The sequence below is a fragment of the Patella vulgata genome, chromosome 5, assembly GCF_932274485.2.
Source record: "Patella vulgata chromosome 5, xgPatVulg1.2, whole genome shotgun sequence".
NCBI lineage: Eukaryota > Metazoa > Mollusca > Gastropoda > Patellidae > Patella > Patella vulgata.
The window spans coordinates 2,930,661-2,948,308 of record NC_065883.2 but is presented as its reverse complement, the minus strand read 5'-3'; the positions used below and the strand labels follow the sequence as shown (position 1 = coordinate 2,948,308).

Below are 17,648 nucleotides of genomic sequence, written 5' to 3'. Positions count from 1 at the left end.
TTTTTTCTAATCCGTCCACAGACTTTGACTTCAGTAATGTAATAAGCGACCTGTCCTATATTATAATTCAACACTTACAAAAAAATTCTAAAAATATAAACTAGGAATTATCAAATGGATAATGTTATTACAAGTTGTAGATTTTACAGCCGGACATTTAAGAAATGTGTCGGATATTTTTAACACCAGTCAATGTCTGGGAGTAATATTAAAAATGACAGCCCTACTCACAACCTGGCTTATTCCAAACAAGAAATCTGGCGTTTTACAAACCGGTTTTAAATTCTAAACAAAATTCATAAATACATATGCAATCTAAAACATAACGGCTGCTGCTGCAAAAAAAAAAAACAACCATTCCGAATCTTATAGCTGTAGACAACAGTCCTTATTACAGCGAGAGCCTTATACTGAGTTTTCGGATAAATCAACCAGCATGCAGTTTTCAAATACATCTTATGGCTGTAAGCTACAATCCTTATTATAGCTAGAGCCTAAATTCACAGAAATATAATACATGTTTAATTAAAGTAAATATATATGGTTTAGAAACAGATTCAACATAAATACCTTGTCAATAATTTTATTAATAAATCATTAATATTTACAAATAACCATGATGGTTTAAAATCGATAATTTCAACCGATATTATTTTAATAATTAACAACTATTTGTATCTATTTTTATCTTTCAATTTACCAGAACATTTTCCTTATAAAAGCCACCTTGATATTTGTTCAAAATTACTTCTCCTTTTTATTTGATAAAAGAAATCAGTTTTTCATTTTCGTTTAAAAAAAATATAAAAATATTAATATCTACCGCAGACTGATCTAACATTAACACATATCATTGGTCAATGCTATATCATCACCCAGCATTATATGGAAAAGGGGCGGAGCTTATTATTGGCCCTCGGGATATGAATACTAATGTATTAGTTAGGTAGAAATAAAGAAGCATAACACGCCCTAACCCTAGCTGACAGCTGTCAATCAATCTGTAATCATCAATATGTAAGACAACTGTAGGGAGCTAATCCCCCCCCCCCCTTAACCCTAGCTGACAGCTGTCACTCAATCTGTAATCATGAATATGTAAAACGACTGTGGGGAGCTAATCCCCGCCCTAACCTTGAAGCAATTGATATATAATCTAGATACATGATTAATCCAACACTGAGTTGAATAATTAACTAGATGAGATCTTAACTAGTGAATATATATTGTAGAATTTGGTTCCAGCAGCACTGTTTATATAATAATCATACCGTGCCCCTCCCCCCCTTTATTCTTCAATAGATATATATATATATTAATCAGAGATATAATAATATTTAACATATTAAACATTATGCTTGAAATTATACAGAACAATTTGGATATATGTAAATATTATAAACAATATTAGAGTTGGTGACAAACCATAAAAAACAACACGTTGTAGCCAGAGAATATAAACAACATTTCACAATGTCCATGTGTATTGTCACAAGTCGTTTTCATGCAAGAAGCATTGAGTATTTATTTATCAACAAAAAACAGCATTTATTTAATTCAATGACCTTGGTTTTTTTCCTTCAATGACCTTTAGAGCAGGCCTGAAAATAACGATTTTAGATGTACCTGACAAAATGTCAGGCACTAATGAAATATTACCTCAAATTTTCAACTTAGTGTCGGACATGTACATGTATTAATAATATCAATAAAAAAGACAAATCAGTGCCGGTCAAAATGACAGGCACCAGCGGTTTTGTGTCTGACAAAGCCTGAATCTATGTCTGACATTGTCTGTGACAGGTGCCTGATTTCCAGGGTTGCTTTAGAAAGAGATACAAATATTTCCCCGTTTTCATTAACCCAAATGGAACAGAGCGAGATGCCGTTAATTAAACTTTATTTCATTTCTTAGTTCATGAAACGTATCACATGATGTTGACTCTTACTACAGGTCTCTTTACCACACCACGTGATGTGACTCTTACTACAGGTCTCTTTACCACGTGATGTTGAAACGCGTCAATTCTCTTGAGGATTTAGCTCGTTACAAATCAACTACTAATTAAAGATACATTATGGGAGATTAGATAAAGAGCTGGCAGTTCTTACTATAATAGTTAAAAACTAGATAATGTAACGGGAATTTGCTGGAATTTTCAGTCAAATTGGTCCTCTCTGAACCAAGAATTTAGCGATTGAATTTTGGCCTAGCCTTGATCATCATTACTAAAGTTGGTACGCTAAAAAACATAGTCTTTATTATCTATTTCATGATTAAATCATGAATGAAAGTTTAGCAGCAAATCGGATTATAATCCAGTAAATATCGTTGGCTAGCCATGACATCAAGATTTGTGATTATGATCTGGATAAGTTAATTAATGTCTAGATAACATTTCAGACCTAAAGAAAGACCTGCAATAGGCAGATTTAGCTCTTGCATAATGTATGTCTAAACAATCAATCATAAAAACAGGTGCCCTATCTATTAATTTAATATATATGTACATAACGAACAAAGGTATAACATACTATAAAAGTGGCAGAAACTATATTTTCTTAAATTTATCTAAAGCTTCCAGCAATGAAGCTGACTAGCAAGAGAGATCATAGCAAAAATATAAATGCAATAATACGAAAATAATATACATAAGATATGTTTCCGGGATCGTAAATCGTACCATATTGAAATAAGGAGACAAAAACCCTTTAAAGAAAGAGACAAGATACCCTTTAAAGTGTGTCTCACAAATGGTAACCTAATGAAAGAAACATTTCTGTGATAAGCTAGGTATCTAATATAGAACCTGAATCACATGAATAACACTGAGTAGTAACCAAGTCATAAATAGGCTATAAACATGTAAAATGATGGTACAAAAAAAAATATGAACAAATTTTAATAAATAATCGAAGAAGAAATATTCTTGGGAGTTAAAAAAAACCCACAATGTTTCCAACAAAGGAAGAGAACTCTACACCAATTCAGGGGGAGAGAACTCTATTTACACTGTGTCAATACGATCAGCTTCTGGTGTATCTTGTTGAAAATCATTGTTTTGATAAATATCAATTCCTTGAACACGTGGCATCTGATTGCCCTGACCTCCTTGGTTTCCTAGGTTACCAGAAGCTGAAGATTCTGGTTGCTGTGAAACACTTGGTACTAGATGAGATGGACTTCCGGGTGCACGATGTGATGCAGCTGAATTGACACCGTTTAAATCAGCAGGACATTCAAAATGAACACAGTGAAAAACCTAAAACAAAATATAAATATTTCATGATTTTGGTTTATCTTGTGACCATCAGGTCTGTCATCCAGCCCCCAGCCCCCGACCATTGTGACTATACTGTTCGCCAACACCGATAATTCCGCTCAGAATGAAATAATTTGACTGAAATCTTACATAATGCATCTTGAGTTAATTAGTTTTTCTGAAATTGTGCATGGTTTTGGACTAGTGGATATTTCCCCAATGAAATTAAACATGTTGCCAACATTGTTATTTTGATCCATTACAGCATTTTGTAAACCTCACGAATGTGAAACAGCCACATAACTTCTTGTTCCGATTTTACGATTTATGGTGAAATTAAACTTACCTCGTTAGCCGAGTTGTGTGTACCGACTATTCTTATAAAAGCTACAGGTATCGGAGCAAATTCTATTAACTGCCACGCCCTGAAATACATTTAACAAAAGCTACAGAGAGAGAGAGAGATGGGGTTTAATGTCCACTTGTTAAAACTAGGTCATCTCGAGATTAACATATGGTTCAATTCTATTACAGAGAGAGAGAGAGAGAGAGAGATATGGGGTTTAACGTCCACTTGTTAGAACAAGGTCATCTTGGGACTAACATATGGTTCAATTCTATTTCAATAATTTACTTGCATATAGGGTCTTTAGCAATGTGAGGAAACCGGAAAAAACCCACAAGGTTTGACAGACGAGCCCACTCCTGAGCCCACTCCTTGTCGCGTACATGCTTGGAAGTGAAAACCATGTCATTTGACTCAATGACAGACTTAGTGGGGTGAGACGATTTACCCAGTACTACCCAATACCACCACAACACCACCTCATACTACCCAATACTACAACATAATGATATAGGGAGGCAAATGGAACAGCCAGACATCCGTAATCACATTTGAAGTACATTTCCCACAATATATCTCACTATTTTTGAAAAAAATCAAGAAATATGCTCATTAGACACCATTAGTATTGGGTAGTATTTGGTGATATTGGAGTGGTATTCGGGTGGTATTGGGTAGTATTGGGTAAATCGTTCCGCCAGACATAGTGATTTAACACGCACACTACTGATTGTTACATGTACGTACAAGCTTGGGAGTCGAACCCACGCCACTTTACAGATCAATCTGATTAAAATACAGATCTATGAAGATCTGACTGGTTGTAGCGATAGGTCGCATCAGAGGTCATACGAGCAGCTTTCAACCCTATGACAGTAGATATTTGATTAACCAATCAGCACTGATGTTACTAGTGGATTACCCACAGCTCAGTGCAAAACACGCCTAAAGTTCGCCGTAACAGACCGTTTCATTGGCTAATAGCTCACATCATTCAGAACACGTCAATGATAACGACTCTTCCAGAGTCTAGTGTAGTCAAGACAAGTAAAACGAAATTTTGAATTATAAAAACAAAACGAAATATGATCTGTGTTTTAACCAGATTGCTTGACAGACCTTGTGATCAAAAAAAAAAATAATCAAAATGTAATAGGGTCAAGCAATTGGGATAATGAATGCTGCACTGCAATGGGGTCTAACCGCCACGCGACACAAACTGGGTCATTTCAGGACTAGGATCTGGTTCAATTTTATTTCAATAAATCGCTTGAGCGTAGGGGTCTTTAGCATTGATGGGAAACCAGAGGACCTGGGAAAAAACTCATGAGGTTGGACAGGCGACCCTATTCTTTGTCATGTACAACCCGGGATTTGAAATGAAATGAAATGAAATGGAGTTTAACGTGCTACTTTTCTGCTCCTAACCTGGGCTAATGAAGACGGGCATACGCCATACAGTGTGCTATGAGGGAAATTTTGCCCGGACAGCGGCACTACGGCCTACTCTTATATCGAATTCCAACTGCCAAGGGATCTTTTACGTGCACGCCAATGTGTACACGGGACCTCGGTTTTTCGTCCCATCCGAAAGACTAGACAGCTTCCCTTGTCAGCCCCTCCGTCCTGCATCACTGACAAGGGAGAAGCACGCCGGAAAATCTGGATGAACTTTCTCGGCCACTGCAGGGATCGAACACCCGACCTCCAGGCTCTGGGATTTGAAACCATGACGCTTAACTCAATGACGTGCACACGATAAACAATATCAAATCAAGGGAAAGCATCTGGGGGCCAGCTGTAAGCGTCTACTGCAGGCCTGTAAAGAACGATGAAATTAAATAAACATACTTGCACATTTCTCTTTGTTTATCAGCCACCATTGTCCAGGTTTGGTGATCGACTGATACCTCGATATAAAAACTATAACTACGATCATCACAATCCCATAATAATAATCTGAAGAGAAAAAAAATAATATTCTCTTTTAGTATCTATAGAGCATCGATTCTCAGCCAGTGTGCCGTGAGATCTTCCTAAGTGTGCGTGAAATTTTGAACAGCACACTAAGAAAATGCAAAAAACCATGTGATCCCAAATGAGTATTCACTGGTGCCTACTAATAAGTTCATAGCAGTGATTCGCAACCAGTGCGCCGTGAGATCTTCCTAAGTGTGCCGTATAATTTTGAACGGCACACTAAGTAAATGCGAAAAAACATGTAATCCCAGGACTTACATGTGGTACAATTTTAGTTCAATAAATTTATTGTCAGAGGGGGGGGGCGGGGGTACACATTAATAACATGTAGTACAAATTCCATTTCAATAATTTTATTGTCAAGTACAAGCATTGGATTGAAACCACATCACATGACTCAGTGACAGATCTTGTGATCTAAAGTACACGCATTAGATTATTTGGCTATCCAAATCCTCCACCCGACATCCCCTGAAATATAGGGCCATAATTATAATTACACTGCTATCACACTGCTATTTTCTATTGAAATAGGGGTATATCATCCACTAATATAGTTTTTAGACATCGAGAGAGGAGGATATGATATATTAAAATCGGGACATATAATCAACTAATATAGTTTTTAGACATCAAGAGAGGAGGATATGATGAATTGAAATCGGGGTATATCATCCACTAATATAGTTTTTAGACATCAAAAGAGGAGGATATGATATATTGAAATCAGTGTATATCATCCACTAATATGGCTTTTAGACATCAAGAGAGGAGGATATGATATATTAAAATCAGGGCATATTATCCACTAATGTAGTTTTTAGACATCAAAAGAGCACAGCTACCCAAACCCCCCATGAGAATTTTGGTCCAATCAATGAAGAAGTGAAGATGCGTACATATAAAATGATATATTTTACCTCATAGAACTAATGACATATGGTTGTGCCAGTTGAATGACAATAGCTCCACTACCCAATTGATGACACGTATAACCAGAATCCCAATCGTAGTTCTTAACATCTCCATTGATTAACGCGTTACGACTTCTACTCACACCTTCTATCACCACAGCACTGTTTTTGATTGTTGCTACGTTCTCCGTCGGCACTGTAAACATAAACAAAATAAGACATTTTATCTTTTAGACCTTTTATCCAATAAATAGGGTTTATCACCGGACTTGATAACTATACCTACTAGACCGTTATCCAATATTAAGGGTCTATTAACAGACAACGAGACTTGATAACTTACCTACTAGTCCTTTATCCAATATAAAGTGTTTATTACAAGACAACGAGAGACTTGATAACTTTTCCTACTAGACCTTTATCTTTTAGACCTTTCATCCAATAAATAGGGTTTATTACCGCACTTGATAACTTACCTACAAGACCGTTTTCCAATATTAAGGGTCTATTAACAGACAACGAGAGACTTGATAACTTACCTACTAGTCTTTTATCCAATATTAAGGGCCTATTACCCGACTTGATAACTTACCTACTAGTCCTTTATCCAATATCAAGGGCCTATTACCAGACTTGATAACTTACCTACTAGTCCTTTATCTAATATCAAGGGCCTATTACCAGGCAACAAGAGACTTCATAATTTACCTACTAGACCTTTACCTAATATCAAGGGTTTATTACCGAACTTGATAATTTACTTACTAGACCTTTATCCAATATAACGGGTTTATTACCGGACAACAAGAGAATTGATAACTTACCTATACTAGACCTTTATCCAATATTAAGGGTTTATTACCAGACAACAAGAGACTGGATAACTTACCTATTAAACCTCGATCCAGTATAAAGGGTTTATTTGTGTAATAAGCTTCTAGCGCCACCAGATGAAAAACACGATTTACAGTATTATGAGTTCCAACAATTCGAATATATCTGGAGAAAAAAACAAATAATAATAATAAGTATGTAGTCAATAATTAAAGTTACAATTTCATATTTTCTAAGAAAGTCAAAACATAATTATTTCAACGTCTTTTGCTCAATAGGATGTCAACTCACTATTATAGATCATTCTCACACTTAAAACTCATTTACACCGGAAATAATAACACAATTACCTCCCTTGTTTCCTATTCTCCACCATGGAGTAGCTATCTTCAAACGTTTGAATTATAGGATTAATAGGATTATTCTTTAACAAGGTAGGACTGTTTAAAGATACGATCTATTTTAGGGCTTTATTTTAATACATTTCAAAAATATAACTTAAAAATATGAAATTGTAACTTTAACCATTCTAACAATTCGAATAAATCCAGGGAAAAAAAAAAATCATAAAAACAATACATATTGAGTCAATAGTTCACAGTATTAATAGTAAGTGAAAGGGGGACTGCACCACACACAAAATAAATCTACGGGGAGAGAGACAGAAATGGGGTTTAACGTTCACTCTTCACAAACTAGGTCATTTCGGGATTATCATATAATTCAATTATTTCAATAATTCACTCGCATGTAGGGGTCTTTAGCGGTGGGAGGAAAATGGAGGGCCTGGAAAAAACCCATGAGGTTGTACAAGGCAAAGAGGGATATTTCCCAAATACTGGTGTGAGTCATGATCGGCTATGTGTTACATGAAAAATAAATATAACAGTTCCAACAATTTGAATATATCTGAAATAATAATACACATCGACAACGACGCTGATATAAATTCAGACCAATCAATAGCGCTAAAGTGTGTTCATAGTCTTTATCATTAAGTCTGATACTGCAATGGATTAAAAATCTGTCAAATGATGAAGACAGGTTGCCAGGCAATGAAACATACACCCACAGCAGCTATGTTGTCCTAGCAGTCGACAATGGCTGTCTCATATTTATACTCTAGTTTGTATTGGGGTATCTACAGACACGGATATCAATTTCCTATAGTGTTCAGAGTGTTCAATAGAAATTAAAAGAAATGAAATGGGGTTTAACGTCCTACTGTTCTGCTCCGAACTGGGCTAATGAAGACGGACATACGCCATACAGTGTGCTATTAAGGGTAATTTTTCCCGGACAGCGGCACCACGGCCTACTCTTATATCGAATTCCAACTGTCAAGGGATCTTTTATGTGCACGCCAATGTGTACATGGGACCTCGGTTTTTTGTCCCATCTGAATGACTTGACAGAAGTCCTTGTCAGCACCCCTCCCCTGTCCTGTATCAATGACAAGGGGGCACCACACTGGAATATCAGGATGAACCTTTAATGCAGGGATCGAACACCCGATGTTCACTAGAAATTCTGGACTACGGACGGACATACCTACGGACGAGGATATAAGTTAAACGAATACAAAATAAGGTACTATAATACTTACTTGCACACCCTGGTCGGAAAATATAATTTTTGCCACGATCTACACAGATACTCTGTATGATCAATCACTCGGATGTAGTCTTTATCATCCATAGACACTTCTATATAATATGAATATGACCTGGAAATAAATTGAGCGTTCTTAATTTGCCATATTTTTCAACATATTCCACACAGGCATACACTAGAAATGAAATGAAATGGGGTTTAACATCCTACTGTTCTGCTCTTATACTAGGCTAACGAAGACGGGCAGAAATCGACACAAATGGTTCGCAACGCATAAAATAATGTAATATGAATGTATATAAACTGATTTACATTCAGTTGTTTCCGTTTTTATTCTAATTTCGAATCAGTTATGTTCCGCGAAATACGCCAGAAGTCTCAACTGAATGGCAATCTCTAGTATCTGGTTTTTCCAGTATTTATTGCGCATGCCCTCTAGATAAGAATATAATGTCACCGTTTGACATGACTTGTGGAATATGTCTAGCCTTATTCTTCGAGTCCCTTGTTACAAATGGCGTTGAAACACATTATCGTACACGATTCGTGTTCCAATGGCAAAATGTTTATCTTGTCTTTTAAACCAGGGATATCAGAAGCCCATCTTTCCCGGTAAGATCACAACATCAATGTTGATTTAAATTGATAAATAATTTGTGTTTTCAACGTCGAAGACATTGAAAGATATTGAGTTAGAGACTTAGCTATTTAACTTGGTAAATAAAATTCTGTCTCTTTATCACAACTAGTACAACAATAAATTTAACAAACCTCATATCTCGATCCCAGAGGAGAAGTTTAAACATGTTTAATATATATGGTCTATCAAGTTTAATCACAATACCCTGACCATTATTATCATCTATCGGATGTCGTGAGAAACCACGATCTAAATCGTAAGTATGGTAATCACCGTCTAACAGACCCGACTTCATCTCTCCTCTATAAACATGGGCTCCATGTAACGCTGTGGCGATATTCTCCTCTGGTACTAAAAAATAAATAATTCGTGGTGAAATTATTTCAATTCCCTATCAATTTTACGGGGATTAGAATGCCCATGTAAGATCCCTTGGCAGTTGTAATTCAATATAAGATTAGGTCATTACAGCACTGTCCGCACAAATCCCTCATAGGAAAATGTATGAAATTTTCATCAAATTTCAACTGTCAAGGTTTCTTTCACATTCACTGCTAACATGTACATGGGATATCTTCTTTTTATCCCATACGAATGGCTAGACACTGTACTAAACCTTTATCCAGCACCACTGAAAAGGTGAAACCGTACTAAATAGTCCTGACGAAAATTTTCCATTCATCACCAGACTTGAACCAAGGACCCTGCGATATTTACTGGATTTGAATACATTTTGTGATGGATGATTTAACATCAAAATGGATAATCAAGACTTCATTTTTTATCGTACCGATAAATCGCAAATATTTCGGTTCAGAGTGGAGCAATTTGACTGAAATTTTCATCATATTCTATTTATGTTATCTATTTTTTAACTATTACAGCGAGAACTGTCAAATCATTGTCTAATCTCCCATAATGCCTCTTTAAGAAAATGAAATGGAAATACCAATACCCATCAGGTTTCTCTACTACAAAGATCAATGATCAATGAAAATACAGTTTTTCATAACTTTGTAAATACTGAACGAAATGAACAATTATTAAACTGAATTCCCATGAAATTCAACTTTTACAGAAAGGAGAAATGAAATGGGTTTTAACGTCCTACTGTTCTGCTCCTAAACTGGGCTAATGAAGACGGGCATACGCCGGCGCTACGGCCTACTCTTATATCGAATTCTAACTGCCATGGGATCTTTTACGTGCACGCCAATATGTACACGGGACCTCAGTTTTTCATCCCATCCGAATGACTAGACAGCTGCCCTCCGTCCTGCATCACTGACGAGGGGAAACCATGCCGGAAAATCAGGATGAACTTTCTCGGCCAATGCAGGGATCAAACACCCCACCTCCAGGCTAGCGAAGCCAGCGTCTTACCCACTTAGCCACGTGATCCCCCCAACTTTTACAATATTGTAGTTTATAAGGACTTCATATTGCCCTAAATGAGAGAGAGAGAAAGGGGGGAGGGAGAGAGAAAGAGAGGGGGGGCGAGGGAGGGAGAGAGAGAGAGTTTAACCTCCACTCAACACAAACTAGGTCAATTTGGGACTAACATATGGTTCAGTTTTATTTCAATAATTCGTTTGCGCGTAGGGGTCTTTAACAGTGAGAGGAAACCGGAGGACCTGGAGAAAACCCACGAGGTTGAATATTGTGCTAAATGTCTTTAAATACTGAAAAGATGAAAAAAAGATGAAATTTAAAAAATGAATATCTTACTGAGAAGTCCACGATATTTTAAATCCATGGCTCGACTTTCCGTTTGTGTTTTGATGGCATCTAATATACAATCAGCAGGAACGAGTGACGTGGGTCGAACATTATTTAATAAATCTGTCATGGTCATTAGAGGGAGACGAACGCTGTCTAGTATGGGTGTTGGGTCCAGGCCGTTATTAAACTCCGCCCATTCACAGACTGATTTAAAAATATCCAATTCATGGGCATAAAATGAATCTCTTGCTATCAATTCTTTAACAGAATTCTGAAAAACACAAGAATATAAAAATAAGTTTCAATCAGAAATATGGCCAGGTATCTTTAACCCTTTTGTTACTTGTCGCTATGGTTACCAGTTTACTCAGATTATTTCTACTACAGCTACAAATGTAAATGTATGAGAGCGGAATGGGCATCAGCATTATATATTCAATAATCCAGTCTTTGTTGTTTGTATTTTAGAGGAGAGTGTAAAAAGGCTCCCCTAAAACTACAAATTGAAAAAATCGCTCCCCTAAAAAAGCTCTCCCAGTTACGATACATGTACATGTACTTGTGAATTAGAAATTAAGGACAGCAATCTGATATTAAGGAGAGTGATTAGTTGGGTGTATGGGAAATCGTTCTGAAGATCAATAACTGCATGTAATGGGGTCATTCCTGGTTTCATAAATGATAATAAACACCCAATGACTTTGTAAAGGAGAGCGATTTTCAATTTTAAGGGGAGCGAGAAAAACATCCCCTCAGTTGACATTCAGGTGTGCGACAGGTGTGCGGTTTGACTAGCGCCCCCTCTCTCCCTTTAATTATCAATTAGGTGGGAGTGAAGTGAGGGTTTAACATCCACTCAACATAAACTAGCTGATTATGGGACAATCATATGGTTCAATTTCATTTCAATAATCTGCTTATGCATAGGCATCTTTAGCTATGGCAGGGGATTGGAGGTTTCAGAGAAAAGTCAAGAGGTTGGACAGAAAACATGTCAGCTGACTTAATGACCGACCTTGTGATCTAAAGCGTACCTGTTAGACCACTAACCACCCACCACCACATACATGTATCAGACAGGATGAGAAATTATTACCTAAGGAGGCCAGTGCCGTACGGCTCAGCTAAAGCCCCTGCCCCCTTTTATCACATAGAATGAGCAATTATTACCTGTGACAAAGATAAGAAGGATTCACTGTGTAAAATCTCAAAAGCGTTTCTATCGATAAACTCCTGACACATGGTACATAAAGATGTCAGATTGTACATGTTGGCGAGATCGTAAATTGGACACACATTACGATTATCTAAAACAGATTTCAAATAATCAGATATAGCCGTCTCGAGTTCTTCAAAACCAAATCGATGGGCCAAACCTAGAACATCTAATATATGACTCTCCTCCTGAAAAAAACAATCATTTTTTATTACAGCATAAATACGATGATTGAAAACTCTTTAATTTTTCAATTGTTTGACTACCAAAACTCTTGTTTACATTTTTCTGCTTCATGCAATATGCTATGAGGGAAATTTTGAAATGAATTGAAATGAAATGGGGTTTAACGTCCTACTGTTCTGCTCCTATAGTGTTCAGAGTATTCACTGGAAATTAAATGAAATGAAACAGGGTTTAGCGTCCTACTGTTCGGCTCTGAACTGGGCTAATAAAGATGGGCATATGCCATACAGTGTGCTATGAGGTAAATTTGAACTGTGGACAGTCCATTCAAGAATCCAGTGCCGTGATAGAATAACCTCCACTAGACACAAAATTGGTCATTTTGGGACAATTCATTTCAATAATTTGTTTGTACGTACATACCTGGCTCAAACCAAAGACATTGATTAATACTTACCTTTATCTCTGTAAGATGTAGTCTACCTGTATAGATATATTTAAATAAAGAAGAAAACGCTGCAGCAGGAACATCATGTAATTCTATCTGAGATATTCCTGGCTGTGATTCTTTCAAACCACCATAAAATAAAGCTCTGAAATAATACCATAAAACATGTTTTAAACAACGCAGATGTATAAAACAAGAGCTCTGAAATAATACCATAAAACATGTTTATAATAACGAACATGTATAAAATATATTTCATGCTATCATTTAAATCTTCCCAAGCTGATAATGTGGGCACAAATCATCAACAGGGAGAGATAAATAAAATTTAGTGTCCACTTGACATAAACTAGGTCATACTGAGACTAACATATCATGACTGTTTTATCATGTGACATCACATTATGCAGCGTCAATCATTGGCTTAATGGCGTGTGCATTGTTTACATAAGATTCTACTAGTTTGGGCAGAATGGTGCCTTTTACTCATTTTACAGACCCATTTACCCTAAATAGGAAATACTGTCTACCTACATATAATTGAAACACCTTTATTTATTTTCCTAATGCTTAAAAAAAATGCTCTAGAATTTAATTTGCAGAAGGAAAAAAGTTAATATTTGGGGCTCATTAAGTCGCATCGATGTCATCCCTATCAGTGACTATAGTGGACTAGCGAATATTCACTGCTGATCAATGTGATACAAACTTATTATCAAAACCATACTACTTAGCTCAATGACAGATCGTTTGATCTAAATCGGATGTGTCAGACCACTCAACCTCCCACCCCACCACACCACATGTATCGTACTCACAGATATTGGTTTCTTATTTCTACATAAAACAGGTAAAATATATTCTGTATACAAATCAATAATTTATTGAATTCGCAGATCCCAATCCTGCACCTTACATTTAAAGCTACAATTTCATATTTTTAAGTTATAGTTTTAAAATGTATTAAAATAAAGCCTTAAAATAGATGGTATCTATAAACAGTTCTACCTTGTTAAAGAATCCTATAATTCACTATTGCCAGTTGAGAAATTGGCAAAAATATCATTTTTAACTTCAAATCCAAACGTTTGATGATAGCTATTCCATGGTAGGGAATAGAGAAACAAGGGAGGTAATTAGGAGGTAACTGTGTTACTATTTCCGGGGTGAATGATTTTAAGTGTGAGAATGATACCTATGATCGTATAATAGTGAGTTGATAACCTATTGAGCAAAAGACATAGAAATAATTCTGTTTTGACTTTCTTAGAAAATATGAAATTCTCGCTTTAATATGCCATCACTTAATTCACAAATCTACTCAACAAACAAAACCAATATCAAGAGTGAGTTTACATAATCTCCTGGCTTGGATTTATTCAGATTTTAAAAAAAAGTTGTCCAATTATCTTACCTAAGTATAAGTATACGCGATACTGTCTTGCGACTACTGCCTGATAAGGCGGGTTGAATGGCCGAATGGTTAGCATGTGCACGTTTTATCATAAGGTCTGTCATTGAGTCAACTGGCATGGTTTTGAATTCCCAGTTGTATGTGACAAGGAGTACGGTCACTAAATAAAATTGAACCATTGTGTAAGTCCAGAAATGACCTAGTTTATGTCCAGTGGAGGTTAATCTTTCTTCTCTCTGATAAAAATCACGCAATGTTCAATTCATCATTTCTTTGTAAAAATGGACTGATATTCCTTTTCGAGATTAACTTTCACCATACTGTAGTTTGTAAGCGATTAAAAATCCCTCTAATTACAACAAGCGAGTTACACATAACAGTTACAAATTTACCCACCTAAAATACTCTGATCTTGCTGCTAAGATGACTTTATGGCCTTGAAACTGGCCCCCATCCACAATGAGTGTGATATCACTGTAGTCGCTATTTTCCACAAGTTCACCGAAACTTTCTGATAGAGAACCAACGTGATCCACGACCCCAACAGGAGCAGGAGATCGCAGTTGTCGATGGTCACACATCTCTTCAAATTATTATCGATTCTCCATACTAAACTGAAAAACACCAAGTACTTTTGTCATAATATGTATATTATTACTCATAGTATAATGAGTTACTCGGGTGGTATATTATTACTCATAGTATAATGAGTTACTCGGGTGGTAATTAATCTGTTTAACATGTGACCTCAGGTCCACTTATCTTGTATATCTCACTCTTGGGGTAGACACGCTTCGATCGTTCATCTTATTGTAAGACTTGCGTGATTCGTTAATAAACATTAAACTTATATGAGTTGTTAATGAGTTTTACAAGTATGAAGAAGCATAACAACTTTAATTACAGATAGGCGTGTGCCACGTTATACATAAACAAGATGCACAACAAGATGCACATTGACTGAATCAGTGAAAGTTTCTTTTTTTCAATCTAGGCCATAACTTTCATACAACGATTTTAGTTGTGCAATGTACTGAACTACATGTACATGTAGGCTACACCATAGTACCATATAGACTATCCTACATGCCATATATCGTCGTTAGGCAGACGAAGTGACTTATCGTCAATAGGTTACGGTAGGAAGATAAGTCACTTCGTCTGCCTACCGACGATATATGTAACTCAGGTATCATTTAATCTTGTGTATCTAGCACTAATTTCTTTCACATTCGTTTAATATCAAATCTTGGTTTAAATGTTCGTAAAAATCGTTTTAAATCACCCAAAATCATCTAATTTGTACTTATGCCAGTTTAAAGCTGACTGATTAATTTTGATAATGAGTGTCAAATTTACAAGTATTTAATTTCCTGACCACTGTTAAAAAATTAATCATTATACATCATTATTAATCAATTGGGTTGTTTATTTTTTAACAGTGATTGAAAAATTGGACACTCATTATCAAAATTGAATGGTCACCTTTAAACTGGACAGAAGTACAAATTAAACGATTTAAACAATTTTTATGAATGTGAATGTGAAAGAAATTAGTGCTAGATACCCAAGATTAAATGATACCTGGGTTACAGTATAATCATGTATATTACATTTTCATTTATGCCTGAGAAAAACGACAGGCACAAGAGGGTTAATACAAGACAAAACCTAGATTTGTGGTTGACAATGTTTGTACCAGGTGCCTTATAATATATTTCTAGACTTGCACTAAGCATAGTTTATTGTTGATTGTGTCAGAAATAAATAGATTCAGTAATGGCTGTGATTGGTGCACTGTAACATTCCAATATTGATTAAAAATATAATAATTATTTTAGTGTTTGTCTTCCGAATGATACACATTATTCCATGTAGGCCTACATCATAGCCCAGTATTTATTAACCTGATTCTAAGCCGTCTAAGGTCAAAGATTTACGAAATTGTTGCCATCTGCATCTGTAATAACAATCGGCTAGAGGTAGAGTTTACAAATATAATCTACACTATCCACTGATCTACATGTACATAGAATTAAATATATGTAAGAGTTTTCATATGATAAATAATTACAAACATGAAATATGGCCCGGGCATGTACATACGGAAATGGAAAGTGACGATAAAAAGTAAACAAATGTTACAAAATAGACTTTCATTTTTGTACGTTTCACATTTCCTTTTCTTCCGAGATAAATATTTTTTATACAATCGATGATCGTATGTTCATTTTAATTATTTGCAATTCGCTACCGATTTTTCCACTTGTTAGATACATGACGAATATAGATTTCTATGGCTAGCTTGAAAAAATAACCAAAAACATTGAGTAAATTTACCGTAAACGAAATCCAAACAACCGCCATCTTGAATTCTATTTACAGTGGTATCATTGCGCGAATATAGATCTCACGTGAAATTGTTTTAATTTATAACGCATTGTGTTAATTGTAATTCCTTTCGCACACAAATTAATTTACAGTAAGAGAGAAGAGTTTTTATGCGTTACCGAAATAGAACAAAGTTTTTTAGATTGAGTCAACGCAATTATTACGCGTGTTTAGGGAGAAACCATTGAATGAACTGTCAGAACTATAATATACAAACACATGCTTTTGTTTACTATTCAGTTATTGGAAAGGTTTTCACAAAATATCCCCCAAAATGGAAACTGATCATGACAGTGGGTTGAAGGAACCAACAGTTAATTCATCTGAACACCCAAATGGAAAGACAACCACTTCTAAACATCTTTTATATTCAGAAAAGTTTGAGAAAGAGCCAGTGAAACTTCTAAAAACTGATTCAAAAAATGGCCCAAGGAGGACATTCAAGCCCCCTCCAAGTTCTGTTCTAAGTCAAGTGAAAAATTTCTTACCCAAAATGATTGAAGCTAACGTTGAATTACAACAAAGGCTTCAAAATGAACCAGAAGAACTTGATATTGAAAACGTGAACGAGGAGGATTGCCATATTGAAATGAATTTAGCATTAGTTGAAAATGAGGAGAGTGACGATAGTGAACTCAGTGCTTCAGATAGTGATGTGGACTCGGATAGCGAGAATGATG

At 35.8% G+C, this 17,648-nt stretch overlaps 1 protein-coding gene across 1 annotated transcript; it reads right to left on the bottom strand.

Moving 5' to 3' along the window:
* Positions 1–1,052: 1,052 nt before the first annotated feature.
* On the bottom strand, positions 1,053–16,963 carry LOC126821021 (BTB/POZ domain-containing protein 9). The gene is made up of 12 exons (XM_050549271.2): positions 16,918–16,963; positions 14,974–15,191; positions 13,173–13,308; positions 12,484–12,717; positions 11,320–11,584; positions 9,723–9,942; positions 8,944–9,063; positions 7,393–7,502; positions 6,510–6,699; positions 5,461–5,568; positions 3,610–3,688; positions 1,053–3,263 (listed from the first exon to the last, which is right to left on the bottom strand). Exons 2-12 carry the CDS (start codon positions 15,156–15,158, stop codon positions 3,009–3,011), a joined length of 1,902 nt encoding a protein of 633 aa, XP_050405228.1. The 5' UTR covers positions 15,159–15,191; positions 16,918–16,963; the 3' UTR covers positions 1,053–3,008.
* Between the last annotated feature and the right edge of the window lie 685 nt (positions 16,964–17,648).